At 46.2% G+C, this 12,068-nt stretch overlaps 5 protein-coding genes across 5 annotated transcripts; 3 read left to right on the plus strand and 2 right to left on the minus strand.

Annotated features, from left to right (window-relative positions):
- Positions 1-61: 61 nt before the first annotated feature.
- Positions 62-958, plus strand: AGABI2DRAFT_227662 (hypothetical protein). Its single transcript, XM_006455933.1, has 3 exons — positions 62-348; positions 413-680; positions 735-958. The coding sequence occupies exons 1-2, from the start codon at positions 174-176 to the stop codon at positions 610-612; spliced, it is 375 nt and encodes a 124-aa protein (XP_006455996.1). The 5' UTR covers positions 62-173; the 3' UTR covers positions 613-680; positions 735-958.
- A 1,123-nt stretch (positions 959-2,081) lies between these two features.
- AGABI2DRAFT_121902 (hypothetical protein) lies at positions 2,082-3,140 on the plus strand (the record flags this gene model as incomplete). The annotated part of the gene is made up of 4 exons (XM_006455934.1): positions 2,082-2,325; positions 2,377-2,469; positions 2,526-2,662; positions 2,718-3,140. The coding sequence occupies 4 exons, from the start codon at positions 2,082-2,084 to the stop codon at positions 3,138-3,140; spliced, it is 897 nt and encodes a 298-aa protein (XP_006455997.1).
- A 1,053-nt stretch (positions 3,141-4,193) lies between these two features.
- AGABI2DRAFT_195272 (hypothetical protein) lies at positions 4,194-5,377 on the plus strand. The gene is made up of 4 exons (XM_006455935.1): positions 4,194-4,454; positions 4,518-4,610; positions 4,679-4,809; positions 4,870-5,377. Exons 1-4 carry the CDS (start codon positions 4,211-4,213, stop codon positions 5,305-5,307), a joined length of 906 nt encoding a protein of 301 aa, XP_006455998.1. The 5' UTR covers positions 4,194-4,210; the 3' UTR covers positions 5,308-5,377.
- A 355-nt stretch (positions 5,378-5,732) lies between these two features.
- On the minus strand, positions 5,733-7,068 carry AGABI2DRAFT_195273 (hypothetical protein). The gene is made up of 4 exons (XM_006455936.1): positions 6,812-7,068; positions 6,657-6,749; positions 6,464-6,600; positions 5,733-6,399 (listed from the first exon to the last, which is right to left on the minus strand). The coding sequence occupies exons 1-4, from the start codon at positions 7,050-7,052 to the stop codon at positions 5,866-5,868; spliced, it is 1,005 nt and encodes a 334-aa protein (XP_006455999.1). The 5' UTR covers positions 7,053-7,068; the 3' UTR covers positions 5,733-5,865.
- A 1,497-nt stretch (positions 7,069-8,565) lies between these two features.
- AGABI2DRAFT_138893 (hypothetical protein) lies at positions 8,566-10,049 on the minus strand. The gene is made up of 5 exons (XM_006455937.1): positions 9,968-10,049; positions 9,551-9,911; positions 9,396-9,488; positions 9,201-9,337; positions 8,566-9,148 (listed from the first exon to the last, which is right to left on the minus strand). Exons 2-5 carry the CDS (start codon positions 9,789-9,791, stop codon positions 8,615-8,617), a joined length of 1,005 nt encoding a protein of 334 aa, XP_006456000.1. The 5' UTR covers positions 9,792-9,911; positions 9,968-10,049; the 3' UTR covers positions 8,566-8,614.
- Between the last annotated feature and the right edge of the window lie 2,019 nt (positions 10,050-12,068).

A 12,068-nucleotide genomic window follows, 5' to 3' on the forward strand; every position in this document is an offset into this window, starting at 1 on the left:
ATAGAAGTGAGTACAACTGGCACCATCATATTTCACGTTGCGGATTCAGAATCAGAGCACCGCTCGTCCTCTCCTTACACCCCAGCATCTGGCCTCCCTTCCTGCTCCGCCTTGCCCCAATATAAAGCTCTTGTGTTTTTCTTTGTCTTCTTTCGTGCCACTTGCTGCTCCCCATGGCCACTCTACCGGTCCCTTCTGTCCTCCCCACCCCTAAACCCGACCTGCGCGCGACTAGGGCACCGTCTAAGGATCTATATGGCATCAGGATGTTTCTATGGCGGCAACGTATGTGGTTTGAGAGCACATTCGTGCTGAGCATGCTGGAGCCATGGGAAAAGGTCTTGCTATGTGAGCATCATACTAGAAAATCATACTTGGACCCTGACTAACCATTTTTAACCATTTTCAACAGTGTCCATCCTTATTTTCTCGTCTCTTCTGATAGTAACAGCCCTATTCAAGTACTTGCCGCATCATCTCAACGTCATGCATCATCGTGCCGTGTACTATATTTGGGGACAGGACGGTGGTGGCAGCGTGTATTTCTGGCAGTGGGTACGGCTTGCCAAAGATGCCGGTGACGGTGTCAGGGGCCTTTTTATGGACTTGTAGCTGAGGTCAGCCATGACTTGTTGAGCAGGTAAGCCTTTGATCAGGCAGCCAGGGCGTTGATTATCTCCGTAAGTCTTACCCCTCAATATACCGCAGTATATCGATTCTAATGACCTATACAGGCCCTACTGCTCGCCTGATTCACCGATTCATGCTCCCCTTGCTTGAGCTTTGCTAGGACGTTCTCTTGATTCTGTTGGTATATACTTGTGGTGCTACTTTATTTCTGACTTGCGACGCTAATACTTTTGGGTACTGACGGGACACTTATACTATTGCTGGATTATAGTACTCAATCTACTTACGACTCTGTCCGTTATGATGATACCCTTCAATCCGTTCTTCTATAAGCGTGGAGTAGTGCGTGAAAGCCGTACGACCATGGGCTATGTATGATTTGTCTTGCTTGTGATACAAAACTGGATCCTGATCTGTGCTCTACGTATCTTCAACGTCGCAACCATTATAAAGGTCAACTAGAGCCCTCTTACGATTTATCGTTGGTAGCTCTGTATCCTACCCATCCGAGGTTATTCCACGAAATCATTCGAATGATTTCCTAATTATTTTTTTTTTTGATTGAGCACTTGCTGCAGCACTATTGCGTACTACCTGCTATCACTCCTTCGGCTTGTTCAGTGCACCCGAATCGAGTTTGTTTGCCCCTTTCTCTCACCTCTATCGGAGGTTCCGTCGTGAACCACAATTTAGTACGGCTAGACGATAATACCGATTGAGTCGGACTTTTGAAGATGTATCGACGAGTCAATGGCCTTCAATATTTGATTTTAATTCGTCTGTACAGCAGTGAAATTAAAATATTTTCTTTCCCTTCAGTGGGAAATGACACAAGTGGGTCCTTTGGAGATTTCCACAGTGTTATTGTATTCTGAGCCGTTGCATTTAACGTGTCCACTGGGAAGGTCTCGGAAAGCCGGCAAAACCCATAGAGACCAATGAAAGTGTTCTCGGCTGTGCAGTCAATCCTCACCTCTCCTTACGCGATGTGGATATGGATTAAGGTGATTTTGAGAGTTTATAAGTATCAGGCACAGCAATGACCTCGAAATAACAAATACTTGACAAATACCGATGTAGTACCTACAAAGGTAAGTTCATGTCTCTTACTCAATTCACAGGAACAAACACTACAATAGGAAAGTGACAAGAACTTCATCAGCCAAGAGGAAGATAGAAGACGAGAAGGGAACTGGGGTACTTTACTCGTAGCGTGGTGTTTCGCGATTACAGGTTTTCTTGGCGATTGGATGCGATCCGGCTACTGACGCTCTGGAGAGGCGCAGGTGGCATGACCGTCTATATTTCAAGCTTTGGCTTGGTATGTTGAACTTCGTTTCTTATGTTTGAAGTGAAGACCAAGGTATATTGAAGTGTATATGACAGTTAGTTTCCCGCGGTAATACCCCCGGTTTGGCATTTGTGACCCCGTGCGTCACTTCCGCTGGTTGATGACCTTGTTCATACCGCCCCTTCGGACAATTCGTGTTGCTCTCCTCGTCTGTGGCGAATTCTCCAAAAGAATCACTGCTGAGCATGGCGACTATCATTCCATGTTTAGGCGCTGGCTAAAAAATTCACTTCCTCCCCGGTCGGGTATTACACTGTCATTAGAGCCCTATAATGTTTTTCAAGAAAACTATCCACGTCATGATCAGCTACCCAAGTATGATGCGGTCATGATTACAGGATCACGTATGCCTTTCCTTCGCTTCTTGTGAAAATGTACTAACTTCACTTCACCAGCTGCTGACGCAGGATCAAATGTCCCATGGATCACCCGCCTCGTCGACTTCGTGCGCGATGTCGTAGACCACCACCCCGAAACCAGAGTTTACGGTAGGTGTATAGTCAGTGCCGCTGTTGGATTATTTTCACTCATAATTAATCTTCAGGAATCTGTCTTGGGCACCAGATTGTCAGCCGAGCGCTAGGTGGAAGAGTTGAACGAAACGAGATTGGTTGGGAAATAGGGCCAGGCATCGTTCATACCACTGACGTTGGTAGTTTAATTTTTGGCGTGAACAAACTGGTGAGTACGTCTGAATTCGATTGAATAACTTACCCATTGGCTCTTGTACGTGTAGGGAATGCAACAAATTCACCGAGACCACGCTCCCCTTGCTCCACTTTCTGACTCTGTCACCTCGGGTGATATACACGTCCTTGGAAGCTCATGCAAAACGGAGAATCAGGGACTCGTCAAATTCTATCCGCTTCCTCCCGACTTGGATGTTACAAGGTCGAATATAATGGAACATGTTCACATCTTGACCGTGCAGGGCCACCCAGAGTTCACTCCATCGATAGTGACGAGTCTGACCAACGAAGTACTTGGAGAGGGCCTTATTAGTTCTACCATGGCAAGGGATGTTCACAAGCAAAATCAGCTCGTTAGCCGCGTGCCGTTCAGTGGAGCAAGCAAGATGCCTGATGGTACGAGAATAGTTGGTGATGTGTTCTGGCAAACGTTGGGTGTTCGCCACGATCGTCAAGCAGGACGCGTCTAATCTGCGGACACTGGCACATGATCTTTAGCCATACTCTTTAGCTCATTATCGCTGGTGTTGATCATTCCCACTAGATACCTACTCAAAAAGCTATCATATTGGATGTGATAGACCGTCCAGTCCACTATCATAATTTCGTCCCCAGTTTTCTCATCGACGCGGGAATAACTGGAATACACCCTATGGCGTTTGTCTTGCATTTCTTATCTAGAGGAAGAACTACAAAATTCAGATTCTGCATGGCCCGTTAGGCTGTTGGGGCCCAGCTACACCCGCCGATTCTACGTGAGGCGGCGGCTCGCTAGCGTTTAGACTTGGGGGCGACACATGACAAGCATTCAAAGAACCGTTTTCGCAGAAGACTTCAGAGCTCCCATAAACGTTGAGACTTGACCAAATGTGATGACTTTTGCCTCCACGTTGTCTGCTTAGATGGTTTGTAGAGCTCTCATCTTATCGATTTCATTCAAAAGTGGTCACCATTATACCGATATGAGGATCTTCGGTGAGTCTTTCACATCTGCTAATAACTTGTGGCACATTCAGATGTTTGTCAGATATCTGTTTCGAATCCCAAATTTAGAGTCACGCTCTGGGTGGCAAAGTCGAAAGGAGCGGACAAGGCCAGTAAGTTGGTTCATCTGTCATTGATATCTCCTGAGGTGGCCATTAAGCTCGTCTTTAGCATTGATAATATAGTAATCCTCGTCCAAATTCTGGAAATCATTGGCGTTCAATATTGCTAAGAGCTTTTCAGAAGGATCCTCCTCGAGGCATTGGTAAATTAATCCTCTTGCCTTGAGGCAGCTGGCAGCTGAAATGTTAATTTCGGGCGATTCCGTTGTCATAATCCAGGAGGCACCTAAAGGAGTTTATCTGGCTCGGCTATAAGGCTGCTGACGGCGTTGCACTGTCAATCTTCTGTCGATTTGGCTCATCCAAATCAACTAGTATGCTATGGATATGCGATGCCATCCATCCGATTATCTCCAGATAATCTACTAGACGCTCTGATATAACTACCCGTGTAGAGGCTAGTAAGCTCAAGGGATTCCTCGATCTCAACTACCATGCCTATCGCCACACTCCCTATCCCTAACTCAGTCCGAGTGGCCTTAATGGTCTGCGATGAGTTGCCATCCCACTCCAACCATGGGTCTATGTTTGAGCGATACCGAATGTGGTTGCAAAGATCCTTGCCTCCAAACTCAAAATTCATCCTCAAAATGATAGCGTACGATGTCCGCAAACAGGATTATCCTACAGCCGAAGAACTTCGCAAGTTTTTCGATGTGGTCGTGGTCACTGCATCGAGTATGTATTGATCGAACAAGTTTCCGAAACTTCCACTTAGTAATGACATGATACTATCCTCAGGGGCGGACGCTGCCGGACAGGATTCTTGGATTCGTCGCCTTACATGTTTTGTTCAACACGTACACAATAAGTCACCACACATCAGGATTTATGGTGGGCATTTCAGATTCTACCGTCCCCTCAACAACGTTCACTTATACCACTTGACTGGTGCACAATAGGTAATGGCTTCGGGCATGAGATCATCGGCCGGGCTTTGGGGGGAGTAGTTACAGATAACGGGAGATGGGAGTATGGCTGGAAACCAATCAAGCTTACTGAATTCGGCAAAATGGTATTTGGAGCTAAACCCGTGAGTTCATCAAAGTTATCAATATCTTTCCTCACCTGATATAGCTGACATCAAACACAGTTTGGGCTCCAGCAGATCCACCGAGACCATGTTGCTCTCGACACGCTTTCAGACCATTTCTCGAGTGGTTCAATTCTTCTTCTAGGATCAACCGCCAAAACCGCCAATCAGGGCTTTGTTAAAGTTTATCAGTACTGTGAAGAGTGCGAGTTTCAAGGTCGTATTCATGGGGTACATCAACATATCCATGTCATGACGGTGCAAGGACACCCCGAGCTTACCGATTTTGTCGTTACCAAAGTCGTTCATCATTTGGCGGAGGAAGGAATTCTTAAGGAAGAAGCTGCGAAAAAATACACCGGCTCAGAAAGTGCAGAAGAGCCAGTTTCAGATGAAAATATGCCGAGGCTGAAGTGGCCAGGGGATGACGATGGTATCAGTGTCGTAGGAAAGGCATTCTGGAAGATGTTTGGCGTCAAGTATCATGATGACATGTAATTCACGTTCGTCTGCTTGCTGAAATGTAACAAAGGAAGTTCATGAATTCGCTAACATTCGGAGCGAGAGAAATAACTAGGCGGCGGTCCTCAATGATGACCGTCCACGACCTGTATCGGATTTGAGATCCAGAATGAGGATGGCGCGCAAAGGTCCTTCGATGGACATACGATGCGTCATCGCGCATGATGATCCTGAATGCGAGGCGGTCCATGTTCGAAGGTCCCACGTTATACTGCGACTTCAGTATCATATATCACCAGCAAGAAGGGTCTGTTGGTTTTGAGCTTCGATACAAGATTCAGCCCTTTGATATGCAGGATTTCCTTCTCGCTGGACATTACAAGGACACCCGAACTTAGCGAATCTGTCATTAGCGGCCTCGTTGATTGTTGGACGACCGGATGGCCCTTCTCAAGCAGGAAAAGCACGCTCAGAAAATGCAAACGAGTTGAATTTCGGAAAGAAATGCAGCTAGCTGAGATAACGATATGATTACAACAATAATACCAACGAACATTCATGAATCTAATTAGATTCAAAACAAGATAAGTAAAACTAGGCGGCATTCCTAAGGAGTATGTTGGCGCTGCGTTTCTTCGGTTGACCCGGGACTTTGTGCGCACGCTTCTCTTGCCTCTTAGGTTGCACCGTAACTCGCGCATCTTCGCTATAGTCCACACCAAATATCTCCCAGAAGGTTTTACCAAGCACAAGGACACCATCATAATCAGCTCCCCACCTCTTTCCAGTTCCATGTTTGGAAATGGGCTCGTCCTCGCTATCTGCGCCTCTCGCACCAAAGTAGTTTTTGACTGCATGTTTCGCGATGGCATCATGCTCGTCACGTTGTCTATGAAGTTCGGTCACGGTGCGTTCATCGAATTCGGGATGACCTTGACTGGTCAAAATGTGAACTTGTTCGACCAATTTGAAGTCTGGAGTGTCTGAATTCGGGCCCATTGGATAGAATTTGACGATACCCTGATTGGGCGTCACATCGGACGAGGCCAAGAGATAAATTTCACCAGCCGCCAGAGACCCAGCCAGGGAGTCTATGGGCACGTGGTCCTGGTGGAATTCTTGGAGTTCCTATTGTTCGACAAAACATTCATTCATTCAATACCACCACTTGAATCTAAATCAAAACACGTACCAATTTTTCAACGCCGTAGAGCAATCTGCCCATGTATGTGGTTTGTAAGACCGTAGGACCAGTCTCCCAGTCGCTAGGGTTCCTGCCGACTTCACCACCCAAAGACCGGCTAATAACTTGATGCCCGAAGCATATACCTGATGCAAGTAATCAGAATCAACTAAACTGTGAGTACGTGCAAAAGATCACTCACCGACAAGTCTGGTTTCCGGGTGATTGATACCGACATTCCTAACGAATTCTGTAAGGCGAACAATCCAGGGTTCATCCGAAAATGCATCAGAAGCTATAATTGGTGCATGATCAGTTTTCAACAGGAAACTTCAGGCGAGAAACAATCCAACTTACGCGATCCAGTGACCATAACGACGTCGTAGTCGTCGATAAGCCCCTCTTCAGGATATTCCTCCTTCATGACGTCGTAGCCGTCCATGATGAGTCTATATCCTGAGTTTGGTGGCAATGAGGCATTCAACCATCGCCTGTACATATCGAGATAGGTGCCATTGTATTCCAAAAGCTTTTTGGTCCAGTAACCACAGACGAGAAGAGCGACGCGAACGACTCCAGAACTAGCGATAGCAGGCATGATTGGACAAGACTTGTAGGGGATGAAGGGACAACAGGAAAACCATGACGGCTTTATAGAACTCTCGTTGCGTGTATGCTCGCGTTTGCAAAAAAAAAATAGGCCTTCCCGGATGCGGTGGATGGTTTGTTAACTTTGCGGCTTCCTGCCAACGCCGCCGCTTCGTTCGCTGTCCGATGCCTTCAAGGGGAAAGCGTCGTCCGAAAACGTCAAGAGATTCTTCGATGACTTGAAGAATGTTGATAGTGTATACAAATACGAGAAGTCGTTATTACTTCAAGACAGCTGGATGACAGCGTCGGTCGCTTCACTAGCCCGATATAATAACGAGTCATAAACTCGGCAGTCCGTCGAGAGCCTGAAACATTTCCTCCCGACCTTGGAGGAAATATAAGCCAAGCATGCAGTCGAAAGGCAATACAGTCCCAATACACTTGGCGAGCGAATGTTCCACGCAAAACCCATTACATTTCGTTTTGAAATTTGCGCCCAGCAGAAAGTTCATTTCCACGGTCTTCGTTTTAAGCTTCATCAACGCCACATGCTTAAGAAGTGTTATTGTTCCTCGCCGCTTTAGTACGCGCCCTTAATCGGAGAGACAGTGGGAGCCGCTCTTGCGCCTTATATCAACCCCTCTCTGTAAGGCGTAGGAGGTGCTATCAACGACCTCGATGATTTTCATCGGTAACTTTGAAGGTACGGTGAAAGCTGTTTTTCTTGTCGGTACACTACGAGCAATGGGAGGGAAAGTTTCGCCTAAGTCCAATAGTTATCCTATTCGCTTCAAGTAAGAATGTCATGGGGCTCCAGGTTCAGAACGTCGCGGCGGTCTTCTAGAGAAACATTAATTGTAAGAAGGTGGGTAGTCAGTCCCGGGTGAAGCTTCACCGGTGAAGCATGTGTTCCATCGCATCTGTCAAGCCAGTGCTTCAAAGTTTAAATTTCAATGAAAAAGCAATACATCGGAATTTGCCGAGTTCCCCATCAATCACTGCTTTCGCAAATTCCTGAACAACGTTAGTACCGCAAAATCTCACATGAGCTTTCAGATATATATCGAGAGAGTGAGGTGAAAACATAACCAGAATATGATACCGAAGCGTTCGCCCGTATGTTCCAATTTCAAAAACGATGGTAAAAGGCATCGCTGGTTAACTTCACTCCTTGAAGTTCAGCACTTTCACTACAGCATACTTAGTGGAAAGCCTCACTTCAGATTCACGAGACCTCATGGATCATGGATCATCCTCTTGGCATGATCCTTCTTCCAAGCCCTAAAGCACACAACTCCAGAAATTGTGGCCAGGGCCGGGTGGTGATCGTGATTAGAGCCGATTCCCCTTTGATTTATTTCATTTATCTTCAATCCATCTCTTGTATTCTGCGTGGTTCACTTATCAGTTCATACTAGTCCTTTCATTTCCATAATATTGAACTAATAATTTAATAACAAGCAAACCAGATCAGCTACAAAGGAACAGTAACAAAACTGTCTCTCATAATTGCCACGAAATGGAACAAGAGGTCCATTGATTTATTTATATTGAAACGAGATATATAAACTAGGTGGCATTCCTAAGGAGAAGATTGGCACTGCGTTTCTTTGCCTGACCCGAGACTTTGGGCGCACGCTTTTCCTGCCTCTTAGGTTGCACCGTAACTCGCGCATCATCACTATAGTCCACACCAAAATATCTCCCAGAACGTTTACCAATCACCAGAATACCATCATAATCAGACCCCCATCTCTTTCCAGTTGCGTGTTTAACGATAGGTTCATCCTCAGTGTCTGCGCCTTTCGCGCCGAAGTAGTTTTGAACTGCTTCTTTAGCAATGGCATCTTTCTCATCACGTTGCCTATGAAGTTCGGTAACGGTGCGCTCATCGAACTCTGGATGTGCTTGACTTGTCAAGATATGGACTTGTTCGACCAATTTGAAGTCTGGAGTGTCCGAATCCGGGCCCATCGGATAAAACTTGACGATACCCTGATTCGGTGTCAAATCGGACGAGGCCAAGAGGTAAATCTCGCCAGCCGCCAGAGACCCAGCCAGGGAGTCTATGGGCACGTGGTCCTGGTGGAATTCTTGGAGTTCCTATCGGAAGTTCATTAAATGTGGCCGGTGGAATTTGGATTTTAATGCTTACCAGTTTTTCAACACCATAGAGTAATCTACCCATGTACGTGGTTCTGAGGACAGTTGGTCCAGTCTCCCAACCGTTCGGGTTCCTGCAGGCCTCGCCGCCCAAAGACCGGCAAATAATCTGATGCCCAAAGCACATGCCTGACGGAAAGTAATTAGGAAGAGGTGTATGATGAATACGTGCGGTACTGAGACTCACCGACAAGTCTGATTTCCGGATGATTGATACCGACAAGCGTAACGAATTTTGTAAGGCGAACAATCCAAGGTTCGTCTGAAAATGCATCAAAAGCTAAAGGTTTTGCGTGATTAATGTAGAACAGAAAACTTCAGGCGAGAAACAATCCAACTTACGCGATCCGGTGATCATAACGACGTCGTACATATCAATGGCCCCGTACTCAGGATATTCCTCCTTGATGACATCGTAGCCGTCCATGATGAGTTTATATCCCGAGTTGGGTGGCAATGAAGCATTCAACCATCGCCTGTACATATCGAGATAGGTGCCATTGTATTTCAAAAGGTTTTTGGTCCAGTAACCACAGATGAGCAGAGCAACGCGAACGACTCCAAGTCCGCCAGGAACAGGCATAATTTGGCAAACACTTAGGTGAGAAACTGATAGTCGTGGCAGGAAAATCACGAAGATTATATAGATGGGCCCTTTCCTGTATGCTCGCGTTTGTAAAGGGAGCAATCCTTCCCAGATGCTGTAAATGTTGCCATATCAGAGTCGCTGTGCTGTACACTGACAGATGTGTTTCAAAGATAGAAGCCCCGTCCGTTCAAGACCGTGTTGATCGTGCGGACACGGTTACGAGAATCCTGTACTCCAAGGCAGTTGGAACGACGGCATCGGTACCTTCACTAACCGATATAACTTTGGCTGGGGCCAAGTCCGGGAGTCCGTAACAGCCTGGGACTTATCTTCCCAACATTGAACATTCCTTCCTTCAAATCAGAAAGAGAGCTAGACAAGCAGTGGGAAGGCTACCCGAAATGTTTGGTTATTGTGAGCGAACGTTTCACGTGAGGCTTCGTTTCCACAAGCAAATCCATTTCCACGGTCTTTACTTTAAATTTCATCGTCATCTGCTCACTATTTATTACATCTGAGCCCATGTATCCGGTCGAAAACCTTTGGAATCTGTTCTTGCACTCGGATTCTTTGAGCCGCCTTGCAAGGCATAGGAGGAACTATCATCGAATCTTCCAGAGAAAACAGCCGCGCCACTGAATGTATTGAGTACTATTCGCTTCATAAACTCACTCGCACGGTGGGTAGTCAGTACCGGTGGGGCATGTGTCCATCGCATCTGTCAAGTCAAGTAGGAACTCTAGTAAGTTTGTTGACTTCTCTGTCAGAGCAATACATCGGAGGTTCTCGAGCGCCCCGATCGAGTTCGAACCTTAGGAGGTTCAAACTCCAAACGGACAAGGAACGGTAATTCGATTCATTTCTCCCGACGAACGTATAAAAGAAGATTTCCCAATTAAATCAGAGTATCAACAATGGGTTGTTCAGGAGCTGATGCAGCTACACCACTCTGCTTGCCCGAGTTCTAGAATAGTTTCGTAAATCAACATTGAGAAACTCACACGTGAGCTTTCAAATATGTATACTGAGCGGCGTGAATACATCCTTCGAGTTCAATACCATCATCATCCATAACTTATATCAATCAAGCAAATATAATGTGTCAGATGGATCGAAAATTCGAAGCTAGTCAAATCAATAGGCTCACACAAGGGGTTACAGGGAGGATACGAAGCACAAAGGTAATACATGCCCAGGGTTCGAGACTGTTTCAATCTTCAATCAGGGCATCGAGTTTGATTTGATTATAATCTCTGCATAAAACCGGTGGAAGGAAAGTGTGATAGGAATCTTCGAGGTACGCGATTTAATTGAATTCTTGATTGTAAAGAAGTTTGAGATGATTGGGGGTGTCCAGCCAGTGTTTTGGAACCGGGGTCGGTGCTGATGAGAAGGCATTTGTGGAGAGAGGGTAGTCGTAACGTGGAAGTCGACTCGTCCGGGTGAAAGAGCTTGTCGCGAGGTATGAGATTTTCAGTCACAGACATGAGAGCCATTCTGTCCGATATTCTCCACTTTACGCAGTTGAAAGGCCCTAATTGTCCCGATACATTGGGTGAACGTATGTTTCGCGCGAAATCCGTTAAGCTTCTTTTTCGATGCAAAAGAATATCCATTTCCACCGTTCTTTATTCAAGTTTCGACCTACATCTCCTTGGGGAAGGATAGTAGTGTCCCTCGCCATTTTCCACCCCTCTCTGTGGAGCGAGGAGCTATTGAGTCTTGACGATGTCAAAACCATTCATTTGTAACTTGGACGGCACCATGAATACTGATCTCCTTTTCCATACGATATTAGTATGAGCATCGAGAGAATAAGCTCCACACTAAAGTCACATTGGTCAGTCATCCTCTCCAAAGAGGTAAAGGAAACGAAAGTAACGGCAATCGTCTGGAAGAAATAAGCACACCATCAAATAGAAGAAGTGCTTGAAAATCGTACTCGCACGGTAGTTAAGCAGGAAAGATGAAGCATACAGTATGTCCCATCGCATCTGTCAAGTCAAGGTGTGGCGAGCTTGTCCATGCGTGGCAGAGCAATGCACCGGAAGTTGCCGAGCGTTCCTGATTGCGGTACAGTATTGAACTTTACAGCAGCACTTCTTGAACACTTCAACTCGTCCTCTCTCGACGAACATATAAAAAAAGATTTTTTCGTCGCGAGCCGGATAGTCACCAGTCAACCAACACTATGAGCTGGGATTGAGGGCCTTGGGCTGTAGGGCTCGAGATCCCCAGGCGGTAAGATTGAAGCTGGAACGCAGTCGGGTC

Source organism: Agaricus bisporus (genome assembly GCF_000300575.1).
Source record: "Agaricus bisporus var. bisporus H97 unplaced genomic scaffold AGABI2scaffold_12, whole genome shotgun sequence".
In the NCBI taxonomy this organism is placed as follows: domain Eukaryota; kingdom Fungi; phylum Basidiomycota; class Agaricomycetes; order Agaricales; family Agaricaceae; genus Agaricus; species Agaricus bisporus.